Below are 14,447 nucleotides of genomic sequence, written 5' to 3' on the forward strand. Positions count from 1 at the left end.
GGAATGCAAACTGCTAACACTTCGCCTCGCTATGACGACCCAAACCACTAAAACCTGGAAGAGAGGAGGGGGTGAGTAACCATAGTCACTCAGTGAATGGGTTAGCACAAATCTAACAGAATATCAAAACAAATCGATGAAATACAATAAACACATTTTACAATAACATAAGTAAACCGAACGCTTCACAATTTCCACACAATGAAAGTGTAATATAAGAAACCTTGGTATTTAAAACCAAAACATAGGTTCTCACGAGCATCGACAAAACCTTAACATGTATAAAACAAATACTTGGATATAAGTTCCCAAAATGAGTAGAAATACCAACTTAAACAAATAAAATTCTCGATCAATAAGCAATGGCCTAAAAACACTCTCTCCAACATTAGCCGCCGTCGCGACTAAGTTGAGAGCCGTCAAGGTCTTCGCACCTTTGACGTTGGCCCACCGGTCCCGCAGTGGTGACCCCGGGATCCCGATGTATCATCCAATCGTGGCTCTACGCTCCCACCGATCCGGACAAATCAACACCCAGTCCACAACGCCACCTCTAAAGGCTGGGCCCGTTGGGACCCACTATCGATGAGTCGGGCCCTTAGCCCGCCGTCACCATCCAAACCAACATATAGTCGTAGCAATAATACAATCCGAATCACTCATGTCACGTGGTCCTTATCCAGACAAGCATTCACATACCGGGAATAAACATTATTTCCACCAATCCAAAGCCAAAGCATAGCAATGCATGTAAACTTTCAAAAGTATTCCAATCCCGATGTGCCAATACATTCAAAAAAACATTTCATCCAAATGCCAAGAATAACACAATAATATGCTAAGCTCAAGCATTGCTTTTAGACAATAAAAACCGATCAATATTAAACGCATTATAATATCCACAATCTAGAAGAACATGCCATTCGAAATAAAAACCCTTTTGTTTTCATAACCATAAATATCAAAAGCATGCTTATACAAGTGAAAGGTTTTACAAACCATTTCTAAAAGTAGATGCCAATAGTGTAGAAAAGAAACATTAAGTTTGAAATACAATAAAAAGTCGTCAGAACAAACATGGCTTTTGGTCTAGTTAAACCTCAAGTTACTTAGGATCATTCCAGCTTTCTCTTTCTTCAGCTCACTAATTTCTCCTCAAAGTACAAGATTAATCCCCAAAGTCTAGTCAACCCCAACATCTAAGTCCTTTAAAAGTCATGAAAATGTGTTCATTTCATCACCTATAATCTCACGTGCCAATATATATTGATTAAATCCTTCTTTACGCATCATCAGTATTTACTTTAACAAGTCTTTACTATTTAACCATTTCTTATACTCAATCATATCTTAGATTCTTATCATAGTGTCATTACCTCAACATTAATATTTACTTCATCTATAATAATCCCATTGTCAAAATACTCACAAGTTAACTATCTCCTCTTAGGAGTATTAAATCAAACTATTATTAGAAATTCACAAGAATATTCAGTTTTTGCAATTTAACACTTGTCATATATATATCTCAAGCTATTCATCATCAACATTCTAAAGAAATTCCATTTAAAATAGTAATCATAATCATTGACATCCACCCGATATATATATATACCACAGTATGATCAACTACAATTAAGCACCCTACAGTATACTTACAAGAACAAATTTCATCAATTTCAACATAAGTGTAATTATATACCTTAGCATTCAAGGTTTCATCAGGTTTCATGTACCATATTTATCACATTATGCCTCAAAACTTTAGAAATTATACATCACTAGGGAGATTAAATCATCCATTGAACATACATAATTAATTTCACTTATAACACATAAGCTTGATGAACTCATTGTAATAATCAACAATTTTCATTCATCCACCAAACATGTATGTCCTTAGTAAGCGTTCTCATGATTTTTCAGAGAGTAAACCACAAGTCATTCCAAATAAAACATAGTTTCTAGCGGTCATCTATGCTTTCTTCTCATCCATGAAATAGTGATTTAAAAAACATGATAAGGCCATGGAAATCATTTCAGAAAAACAATTAAAAATATTTTCGATATTCAATTAGAATTGTGCATTCAACATAACCCACTCACGTGAACATGTTGCCTCGCGTGGAGACGCCATGACATCGATTAGCGGTTTCCTTCCCTCGAGGATGCTTCGCCACCCTAGATACAAGCAGGGGAATCCAAATACTAATGAACACAAGAATGATCGCTAAAAGAAAATGCATGCAAATGCATTTATACATGTCTAATACGAAACCTTAGGGTTTTTAGGGCAAAAACATTGTCATTTTGGACCCAAACGACCTCGTAATGAAGTAAACCTAGTTCCAATAAGTTCAATGAATGAAAAAGCTTCAATTTGGATCAAAGAAATACAATAAAAGGCCAAAGTTTTTCCGAGTGCTACAAGAACATCGGGAATGCTACAAGAAAACCCGAACCTTACAAAATGGTTTTTCTCATTTTACAACATCAAACGATGAAATTTTGACACAATTCTCATGAATAACAATTGACAACATCAAGGGGCGTCATTTTTAAGCCCAAAAACTTCCACAAATCATGAAAAAAATCTAGGGTTTTGGTCTAGGGTTTATAAATAATGAATACAATGAAAATACGGAAGAAATACATACTAAAAAAACTCGGATAAAAGGCTCTTACCTTACTCAAGAGGATGTGGGGAGTAAATTTTTGGTGTTGGTTCGCGGAATTGGTCGCGGAAATAGTTAGGGATTAAGGGTTCGGCCGGCATGGAGAAGCAAAGAAGGAGAAGGAAAGAAGAAGGAAGAGAAGAATTTGGATATTAATTCTCGGGTTGCTACGATTGTCGGGTTGCTACAAGTACACTTCAACAAGATCTTGGGTCGCTACAGATGTCGAGTGCTACTGATGTCGAGACGTAATCAATAGTGTTGAGGGTCGCAAAAACTACGAGGAGCAGGCTAGTTTAACTACGATGAATGGGTTTGCTACAATGTTTTTTTATTCTTTTCTAAATTACTCTATTGCCCCTCTAACACAAGAATGGAAACAAAAATCCAAATGACCGAATTGCCCCCCTATTTATGGCGAATTTTTCGCACATAATCAACTGTGCAATCCAGTAAAAAAATCTATTAATGCAAAATGACCATTTTACCCTAATGCATTCACAAAAATAAGAGAAAATCCTAGGTCCAAATTTGGACTGGGTACAACAATCTTCCTCAACTGCTCTATGGACGGGTAAGTGTAAAGTTTTTATGATATTTTTTAAAGGTTTTATTATAGTGTTTAACAATTACCTAATAGTGTTTAATACCTTTATGTTATCATTTAATTTGTCTACTTAACATTTAATTATATATAATATCATGTAACAATTGATAATATCATTTAAATATTTATAATATGGTCTTATTATATCCATTATCGTTTAACCTCGAAAGCATCGTCGTGTGGAAGAATGATCGCCATCGACCACACGCGACAAATTATACACGCCGCTTGAGGGGAAGGAGATGGTCATCGATGATGTGATGGGACGCTTTCGTATGCATAATACAAAAAGTCACGAGCAAAGAGCCATATGCTTACAAGAAGCGCCTCCATCACCGGATCGCTTTACTGCTGTTTATGTCCAAGCGGGGACGACGCACATGACACAATTATGGCTATGATCGGGGATGCTGTCGCAAATCGCATGAAGTTCAAATTGTCATCCTCCCGATAATCATGAATGGCCACTTCCATGTCGTCGTCCCCGGACAATGATAAACAAGAATACGGACATTATTCTTCATGTCCGAGTACGATAAGGACGCGTTGGACATGGTAAGTTCTTTAATTATGTCCTATTAATATCCGTTTGGTATTTAAATCGCTATTCTAATCTCGACTTGGATATCTCGACAATGGAATCTATTCGACAATTGTGTCGATATGGAGTTCGGGCGAGTCGGCGACGACAAAAGTACCCACTCGTCAGCGACATAGAAACCCCACGCCAAAAAAACAAGGAAGCGTCGATTCGCCGGCTCACGTCATGCGTTTTATCGAGCAATTACTTTGGGGGTGAGAAGTTACGGCTACCGCAGACGAGTCGATCCTTACCTCGGATTACGGTATGTTACCCGCATACTTAAGGAGGGGAGGCGGCCCAGCGTCCCATGACAAAGGGAGTCGTCACAAGCGGGTTAAATTTTTGTTTTTTTCAAGAACATGTCCTATATATCCCGAATGTCAATTTTATTTTTCGAATGTAAATCGGACAAATTCAATTCATTGTTTTTCGTGTTCAAGAGCATGACTTGTATATGTTAATGTAAATTTTGTTTGTTTTGAATTGTAAAGCAGGTTAAATTCCATTCAGTTTCATTTCATTGTTTAATTTACGTTCTAATTGTGTACATTTCACTTTCATTGTTTAAATATACTATATATCGTTTAAACATCAGTTTTAAATATTTCAAAATACGGTGTACCCGTTTAAAATAACACTGTCTCTGTTTAACTAAATGCATTCATTGTTTAAATAAATATGGGAAGTTGCCCATCAATAACTTGTATATCTCAATGTAAAGTTTGTTTGTTTTCAATTGTAAGGCAGGTTAAATTTCATTCAGTTTCATTTCATTGTTTAATTTACGTTGTAGTTGTGTACATTTCCGTTTCATTGTTTAAATATACCATATATCGTTTAAACATCAGTTGAAATATTTCAAATTACAGTGTATCCGTTTAAAATAACAATGTCTCTGTTTAAATACATTCAATTCGTTGTAAAGAGTAAGAGTTTAAATATGGAAAGAACTCCATCAATACACAATGTTTCCCACATCGTCATCGGGCTTATTAACAATACCTAGTCGGCCACGCTTTATTAGCAAGATCGTCGATTGTGACCGGATCCATGGCGGCTAGTCGCAATGTAACTCGCGGACATCAAACGCTTGCGACTCGATCCTCTTTTCGTCTAGGCCGCCCGTGCTGCCTTCTCGTCAGAGCGGTCGCAAAGCGAAGCTCACGATTTCCGTCCCCGAAGGCTCGCTCATCGTCGGGTATGGGGAATATAGCTTCCTTGTATGCAAGTTTGTAATTGTCGACGGTAAAGTACCCGCTAATAAATCGATGTACGTTGGTGTCTGTCTGCATTATTGCTGCGCAAGCGTGTTTGCAAGGGATACCATAAACTTGCCACCTTCGACATGAACAAGTTCTGATGGCGAGATCCACAGAGTTGTTGCACTGGTCGATCACTTCGTAACGATCATCGACACAACGACCAACACGAAGATTTCGGCTGTCCTCAACAATGATCGCTACCTTGGAATGTATGTCTGGGCATAAGTAGGTCTCCCATTTGTTCGCTTGCTCACGCCGGTTACATAACATGCGCATCAACTTGAACCTGGCAAATAAGGTTAAACAAAGACAGTGATGGTTAAATAATTCGTAAACATGTTTAAACATTATTGTAAATATTTAAATGAAAGGATTAATATTTAAAGTCAGACAAGTGTAATTAAACAAAGATTGAGAATGTTTAAAGGGTAACACTAAATGTTAAGTGTAAACCAACATTCGCGAGACCTTATGGAGTTGACCATTTTTCGTCACCGTGAAATGACGAGCTTCCTTGATCCAAGCATTGAACGACTCATGACGTTTGAATACATCTCACCCCAACGATCACCTCCGAACGGATAATTCGACCAATGTGCCATATCCGATTTATTAATCAACCAGTGATGAGCTTCGGGTGATGTGGCCTGCAGTTCATTCACGGTATCATCGAAATCTTTAGCCGTGGATGCCCACGCAATGCGGAAGCATATAGACCAGCACTCCTCCCTCAATGCCTTCCCAAGTCTGACATTGGCTTTCATAAAATTGGCCTCCAAATATCGAAGACAGTATGCATGTGGCGAAGAAGAGAAGACTCTCGCAATTGCGCTCACAAGGCCCTTGGACCTGTCCGACACAAAGGTAATTATCTCATGATAATCTCCATCCTCGTATAAGGCATCGCCTAACTTAGATATGAACCAAGTCCAATTGGCATCGGTCTCGTTGTCGACTATACCGAAGGCGACGTGGAAAAAACCATTGTTTCCATCTTTCCCTGTGGCACCCAGTAGTGTACCCCGATATTTTCCAAGGAGATGGGTACCATCGAGAAACAGCAGCGGCCTGCAAGCTCTCTTGAATCCCATAATACACGCGCTGAAAGAAAAGAATGCACGTTTAAAACGATCACCGTCTCTTTCCACGATCGCAACGCTGCCGGGATTTGTCTCAGCCACCTTATCCACATACCAAAGCAAACAGTCGTAGCTGGAGATGTCACTGCCGTCGAGGACCACCCGGGCATGCTCTTTTCCCAACCAAGCCTGCTTGTACAAGGGACGGTCCTTGGGCTTCTGAATCACTCGTGCGCTAACCCATTTTTTGGACGCTTTCGGATGTGACGCCGAACCTATGCCACCACTGCAAGTGTGTGACGGGTTGATTGTCTTGATTCTGAAAGTATTTTTGTTATACTCTTTTGATGCATGAAGGCGCCAACGACAACCATCGGCAGCACATTCCACAGTCACCCGATGTTTTTTTCGTTCTTTATGAAATTGAAGTCAAAAATTCCTTTTGATTGCATGATTTCAAGTACATCCCTCGAAATGTTCGACACCGTCAAAACGTTGTCCAATATCCAACGACAGACGTCGGAATGATCCGACGAGGAAGGAAGACATCCCACATCGTCGTGGTCACCATGGGGATGAATGGGAGCATCGGCGGAATCGAATTCCCCGCCAACACTTCGATCAAATAAAAAGATCAATATGTTAAGCGGAGAATATAATGTTTAAGTGATAATGACAATATTTAAACGTTAAATTAAATACTTAAGCATTTAACTAATAACGTAAAGCGACTAGTACAATATGTTAAACGATGACGGACATATTTACACAATAATGACCCCGGACAACCGGAATAATTAAAAGAAAAGGAACTTACTACGAGTAAAACCTCGTTTTCATTAGGATTCGACAATGGCACATTTTTCCGTCTCGACGACAAGATCAACTACGACGACATTTGAAGATGGAGTGGACGTGACACATCCGCTGGAAGTCAACATCGTTTTCTATTGGGCAAACCGTTTTATATCCATCTGGTGTGATGAACTTAACCCTGACAAGAGAAACTTCGAGACCCCATCGCTCACATATCTCAGCTAACACCAACTCCCAAGAAGTCTGAGCAGTGAACATTAGCACCCTTCCCTCCCCGTTGAATCTAGCAATACCACAAAAACTCTCCATAATATATCGGTCGAAAACCAAATCGTACAAACCAAATGAAGTGAAGAACAAAAAGAAGACGAAGAAGAAGAAGTAGAAGATGTAAAGAACAAACAGCAGTCAGAAAGGCAAACAAAAAAGTGCACAGTTGTATGCATAGAGGTTAGACTAGACGTGATGTGATTGGGCGGTATTTTTCCCTCCATCCCAAGGGCAAAAAGGGAAATATATGTCACTGTCGCGAGGAAGACATATTGTCATCGTTCGAATGAATGTTCTCAACTCAACATGAGTCTCTGTGTAAACGTCAAGCTTTTTATGTTTAAACAGATACATATAGTGTTTAAAATAATGGTTAACTGTTTAACTAAAGTCTATATCATGTAAATAATATGTTATTGTTTAAATTGAATGCTTTCACTGACATCGCGTTGAAGATGGGTACCTCCTGGGTCACTGTTTAAACATCTTTACGTATTTTCTTAAACACCGTTGTCATTGTTTAAAGAGTAACTAGAGTATTGTTTAACTTTTTCTATTGTTTACACCGTTGTCATTGTTTAAAGAGTAACTTTTTCTTAAACACCGTTGTCGCTGTTTAAACATATTTACGTATTTTCTATTGTTTACAATGACGTTCTTTTGTTTCCCACATTGTTTGTTTTTACTAGGTCTATGTTTAAATTTCAGAAGTTCACAGTCAAATAAGCTTGTTTCGTTTTATTTATAAAAGATTTACAACATTTACAACATTTACAACGTCCGCTCGGACTTTGGACACTCACGACTCGACCCTCGTATAACGAAACAAGTATCTGTACATTCGAATGCTCACAGCGGTTGCATAACATGCGCATCAACTTGAACACGCACTGACGTACAACATTAAAAAAAGGTTAAACAACACACATTCATGAAAAAGCGACTATTAATCAATGTGTCATGGTCGGAATTAAACGAAGATCCCGATAGTTAAACACGAGCGTAATAGTTGTACAATCGACGTAATGTTCTTAAATGGTAACGTAAAAGTCTCAAGTGATAAATATCAACCCTCGTCTTAAAGGATGTTTCCGATCTCCCTCCTCTAGAATCCTCCGCAATCACGAAATACGTGAAAAAAATTTCTTTTTCTTACCCAAGTCGAAATGCTCGCTTAATTGCTTGCCCGTCATCCACGTGAAGAATCCTCTGCATTCAGGCAATTATGAGAGCATTTTGACTTGGGTAGGAAAAGATAGTTTAACTTGTTGCGTGATTGCGGCTAAATGATTCTCAAGATAAGGAAGAAGGTTCACGAAACATCCTTTCGAGATAGAGTGGTTGTCCATGGGAAGAGGAGGGACGAGGAGGAGGAGGAGGATGATGAGGGACGACGAGGAGTGGTTGTCCATGGGGAGGGTTCTTTTCACGGTTATTTATGGTGTGAATTCCACAAGCAGGCTGACTCTTCATATCCGAGAAAAAAAGTTAAAGCGCACGGTGGCCGACATTGATTGATGAGAACGAACGGGTGTTCGGAAAATTATGTTACCGTGCATAAATTTTAATGCCGTCATTAATTCTTATGGACGGGATACCATAACCTTGCCACCGCCACGTGCCACCCTGCCAGCAATTCGGATCAAAGCGAAAAAGATCACCGTTTTACTGCAGAGACTTTGAGAATTTACACGTTAATATGAATAGTTATACATGTAAAGATAACGTTAAAGCGGAGATGGGAAGTATTACACGGATATGACAATTATTAAACATATTAGTAAAAATATTTAAAGCGTTAAACCAAGCGAAAAGCCCTTCAAATGGTTGAACATGATGTGATTTAGCGTTTTTCTTTCCCACCATTTTTCGGGGCCAAAAATGGGATTTCACAACATGGACCCATTTGAAGTGAACGGTAGGGGGTAAAAGGGAAGTTAAACACTAACGGAAGGGCTGTCCGGGGTGTGCAAAAGTAGGAGGGGGCTTTTGGGAAGTTTTGAAAATTACGATGGGTGAACAGTAATTTTCTCTTTAATTTATTGTAAATATTGTGGGGTACAATTTTGAAAAAATAAATAAATAGTATTACTTTCCATATATGAATTATAATTATTAATATTTTAATTTTATATATATATATATATATATATTCATGGGCAAGGGGTGCTTGAGCACCCCTTACTCCCCCTAGATCTGTCTATGGGCAAAAGACACATCCATAGATGGCAAATGAATCAAGATTGGGAGATTAACTACATTGAGGCCAAAATCTCATTGAAGCTAAGATTGATGCTATTTATGCGCATAGTTATTTGAAAACACAATCATAAAGAAGATTGGAAACTAGATGAGTATGAGAACCAAACCTGGATGAATGAAGATCAAATTTGAGAGCTAAAATATAAAGATCAAATTTGGATGAATGGAGATCAAGTTTGGAAAGAAAGATTTGAAGCTCATTTGTAGATTCTTTGAAAAATATCATTGACATGATGGAGACATGCTATGTGAGGTGCGACCCTTGCGAGAGTACTGCTGATAGGACGTGAGGAGGCGAGTCAGGAGGATTGGGTCCGTGTTGCAACGGAAGCTACAACTCAGTTAAGGACAACAAATAGGCCACGTTACAAGCTCGGTTACAATAGGAGTTGTAACGTCTAAGTTTGGAAGGAGTCCAAATTAGGAGCCACGGAGATTCTAAAAAAGAGAAGTGTTATAATTAGGAAGTGGAGACATCTATATAAAAAACCTTACTCTCAGATTTAGGATGAGCCACCAGAGAGATCCAAGTGTGTTGGTAAGAGAGAATGAGCATCAGGTTGTGAGCCCCACCCCTTAATTAAAACCTAGCCATTGGAATTATCTTTTAATCCTAACATTGATTTTGTTTTCAGTTTCAAAACCCTAGACACCACTTCGGCTCCTTCCGATTTAGATCGCCGCTAGCAAAAGAAAAAGACCTAGTCTCATCTTTCTCTCCCTATTTGCGGGTGGTGTCGGCGACGAGGAAAAGAGAAGGATCTCGTCATCACGGGTTTGGTTGATTCACTGTTATAAATGAGGTCGAAACCCTCTTCTCGGATCTTTGAAAAATATTGTAGAATTATTATTGTCATTTTTCTAGATCTTGATATGTTAATGTCGGATATTAATGATGGATGGGTAAGGCTGGCTTCTTGTTTGAGGAGTTTGAGATTAATTTGATAGGTTTTAGATTTTGTTTTTGATAATGACAAAAACTAATCTTCGATTTTAGGGGTCTTAAATGCATAATTTGGTGGAGAGTAAAATAATAAACTTATAGAGTTTGATGTTATATAAGTACGCTCCAAATTTTAGAATTTTTGGAGTAGTATCCTGTAAATTATAGGCTTTAAACTCAGTTGACACAGACAGCTTTTCTGTGCATCCCTTGAGAATTTATTAATTTCTTTCATGATTGTAGAGTCTGATTTAGATTTATAATTATATAATAAAGTTGTAGAAGATAATGTTATATTTTTTCCTCTGCCAAATTTTAGAATTTTTACCGCTGTAAATTGTGAGATATGATCAGATTTCTATAGGTGTGCTCAATGACATTTCTGCAGAAAGCATGAAGATTGATTTGAGAATTTGTTGATCTTATTTTTTGAATCAGGACTCATGTTTAATAAGAAAGTTGTTCCATTTTGATTTAATTATATGCTCTTAAAGTTTGATCTTATTTGAAGTTATATGTTGTGAGATATTTTTATTGGAAGAGGTATGCCTGAAATTGTTGGTTTGCATATTTATGATTTTTAAAAGTGATGGCTTAAATTTTGTAGATCTCAAATCATTGTGAGATTTGGATATGTTATTGATGTGGATGTCTAGTTTTTTCAGAAGTTTGAAATTTTTGATTTGGGTTAGAGTTCGCAAAGCTATCCTGATTTCAATCTTAAAATTTGTAGCGGAATTGGTTATTAGTCTCGACCTTGGTAGTTTTGTTAGTGTTTTCATATTGTTTTTGCATTCTTGTGAATTTTAGAATTTGATTTACTTGTATTTCTGATGGGTTATTCCCAGATATAGGACTTCATAAGAAAACTCGATTGGTGAAAGAATTCGAAATCTGACCGTTAATCAGGTAAGTATCCCATATATAAATCCTATTATATGTATATATTTGAAAATTCTAGTCTTTTTGAATTTATAAAATTTTTGAGAAAAAATACTTATTATTTCGATTTATATTTTGAATTACTTATTTATTTATTATATGCAATTGGTATGTAAGTATGTAGTTTTGGAAATGAATTGAAACTATTTTTATCAGAAAACGAGATCATCAAATTTTTGTATTCTATTCTAATAAATGTTTGGACATTACGTATTTTGACATAGAAACTTGTAGTCCCCAACTAACATTGCAATAGCCTTGTCATTGGGGGTTAAACATTGACCGTATCGACATGTATCTGTGAAACAGAAACTATAGTTTCCCACCGTTCCCTTGGTGAAGAATAACGGCTTTTGATAATTTTGGCTTGGGTCACCGAGGGTAAAATTATGAGCTCTGATGTTTTGGCTCGGATCACCGAGGGTAAACATATGACCTCTGACATTTTTTTTTGCAACAGTTATTTGTGGGACACATATGCTTGAGTTTTGATTAGTTATGCTGAAAAACTTAACTTCTGAATTTTATTCTGATAAACTTGTATTTTATTATACTTGTTTGAGTTTTGAAATTTTGAAACTTTTATGATCCCGATATTTTTTAGTGGGTACTTACTGGGTTGTGAAGCTCATAATCTGTTATTTAAATTTTTTTCAGATCAGGAGTTTATTAGCTCACCGCTTTGAGAATCGGGTTTTGAGGCTTTGCACGCTTATTGGGTCTCGGCACACCGGGTCTGGGGAGCCGGGTTCGGGGCATGACACAGGTAATCTAAAGAGGGTTCTTGTTTATTTTTATGAGGATAAGTGTGAGAGTTATACTCATTTTTATTCCTCTATTTTAGTGGATTTTTATCTCCGAGTTTGGCCCCCAAGATATATGCAAATGTTGTGCCGAACTGGGTTATCAATTTCGTGTGCCTTCTTTCTCTTTGGGTTGTGTGTGATTGTGTCTTACATGAGAGATTGAGTGAATTGTAAGCCACAATAAACTGATCACAACTAGCAACCATCAATTGTTTCATTTGATGATAATTGTAGGTGCATATGTACATTATCTTGCTACCCCTGTTTACTGCGAAGAATGGCTTTTGTTTGTAAAAAGATGAACAGTAATTGATTTAATCCTTAGTCCCTCATCGGATAAGAAGGGATTAAATTGGATATTAAGCCTATAAATAGAGGCTTAATCTATTGGTTATCTCATCAAACTCCTCTTCTTCAATATTGGTTGAGCTCTTTAAGTAAGAGTTCCCATATGTAGATAATTAAAAAATTACCAAAATTTGTAAGCTTTGGAGTTAATGCAGAGGTGTCCTGCCGCGGTGCCTGAGGAGTGGGCAAATTGCCAAACCTCGTTAAAATTCTGGTGTGTTTGTTCTTTTCTTTATTTTGCTTTAGTTTTTATATTCAGTATTCAATTATTATATTTGCTGGGTTATTTATATATGTTTGTAGTAGGATAGTAATTGTGCATATAGTACTTTTAATTTGACACTATATATTCATACTTATGGTACTATTCATCTACTATTTGTTTCTAGTAAGGGGAAGATACCCCGTTCCCCTAACATTTACCTCCAATATTGGAGAGACTCAGAATATTCTTGTTTGCTTTCCAACAAATCCAACTTTGTATATAATAAGTAGATTATATAGAACAAATTGTAGCTTTACATTTTGAATGAATCAAAGAATGATACATATTGTTAAATAATTATTTGCTAAAGCAAATAACACTGGTCCATTTCTCTCCAATTCAAGTACATCACACTTGCAAGATAGTGTGTGTAAGCTCCAGCAATAACAAGAACATGGAAGAGCTGATGGCTATGTCCTACAAGATCAAACTTCCCCGGCATCCACCTTTCTGGCATCCTCGTTGCATAAACAACCACTCCAAGCCCATAGAAACCACCCATCACAAGCTCATACATTGCCGTCATCACTGCCACCGGTTCCTCGTTGAAAACCATTAGCTTGTGTATGATAGGCACAAGACCTGATACACCCATGCAGAAGAAGAGCAATGCACGTACAGACCTAAACTCCGGCGTCTGAAACACTGGCACAAGCGAAGCCAAAATAGCGGCAACACCGAAGACTGTAATGAAGCCGATGTAGAGGTTTCGGACAAAGGGGTCACACATGAAGGTGTAGTAAACAAGAGGGTAGAAAGAGGTGACAATTAAGGTTGAGATTCCAGCGTAGTCCAGTCTGAGCATGGTGTATGCACAGTGCTCCGAGTGGCATGATAGAAGGTGGCACACACTGCTTGTTAACAAGCAAAACATGGCTCCAAACAAGTATGCATAGAATGGCCAACGTGTAGTCGTACTCTCAAGCACATCATCATCTTTCATAATACTCTGCATTGATATAAAGGGGATCTTTATTAAATATATGTTCTGATTAGCATTAATATGGCAACAAATGCATCAAAATTAAAGAGAGAATATAAATATATACCAGGATATTAATGATGTTGGTTTGGTTGGCTGGAACTTGAGCTCTGAATACTGTGGCAGAAGTAGCATTCAAGGACATGATTATGACTTTGTCTGAGTTCTGACTGAAGGCTAAGGGAGCAAAGGCATGCATGGTGCATAAGGTGAGAGTGAGGAAGATGATGAATCCTATCAAATGCCTGAAAATAAAGACAGGTTCATGTTAGACAAAGAGAAATATTAGATGAAACTTGAAAGTTTCATATATATATAAAGGTATGAATGTATGTGTAGAATGTTGCTTACGTCCAGATGTTGAGTGTTTCATTGTGAATTGAGAAGATGCTGAGAATGGTTTGCTTCCATGGCCATTGAGAACGGTAGTAGTTCAAGATGAACTCATTGTCTTTGAGGAAAGTTGGGAGAGATTCAAATCCCACAAGCTCAAGCTCACACTTTGCAGCCTCTTTGCACTGAAAAGAGCATGTCTTTCCCATTTTAGATGAGCAAGAAATTTCTCTTTTTCTCTTCTTAAAGCTTGAAGGAATATTGATTACTGAGG

The 14,447-nt window shown here is 37.6% G+C and overlaps 1 protein-coding gene across 1 annotated transcript; it reads right to left on the bottom strand.

Annotated features, from left to right (window-relative positions):
• Positions 1-13,150: 13,150 nt before the first annotated feature.
• LOC120269345 (heptahelical transmembrane protein 4-like) lies at positions 13,151-14,447 on the bottom strand. The gene is made up of 3 exons (XM_039276681.1): positions 14,192-14,447; positions 13,908-14,085; positions 13,151-13,807 (listed from the first exon to the last, which is right to left on the bottom strand). The coding sequence occupies exons 1-3, from the start codon at positions 14,380-14,382 to the stop codon at positions 13,163-13,165; spliced, it is 1,014 nt and encodes a 337-aa protein (XP_039132615.1). The 5' UTR covers positions 14,383-14,447; the 3' UTR covers positions 13,151-13,162.

The sequence above is a fragment of the Dioscorea cayenensis genome, chromosome 9 (assembly GCF_009730915.1).
Source record: "Dioscorea cayenensis subsp. rotundata cultivar TDr96_F1 chromosome 9, TDr96_F1_v2_PseudoChromosome.rev07_lg8_w22 25.fasta, whole genome shotgun sequence".
Classification (NCBI taxonomy): Eukaryota; Viridiplantae; Streptophyta; class Magnoliopsida; order Dioscoreales; family Dioscoreaceae; genus Dioscorea; species Dioscorea cayenensis.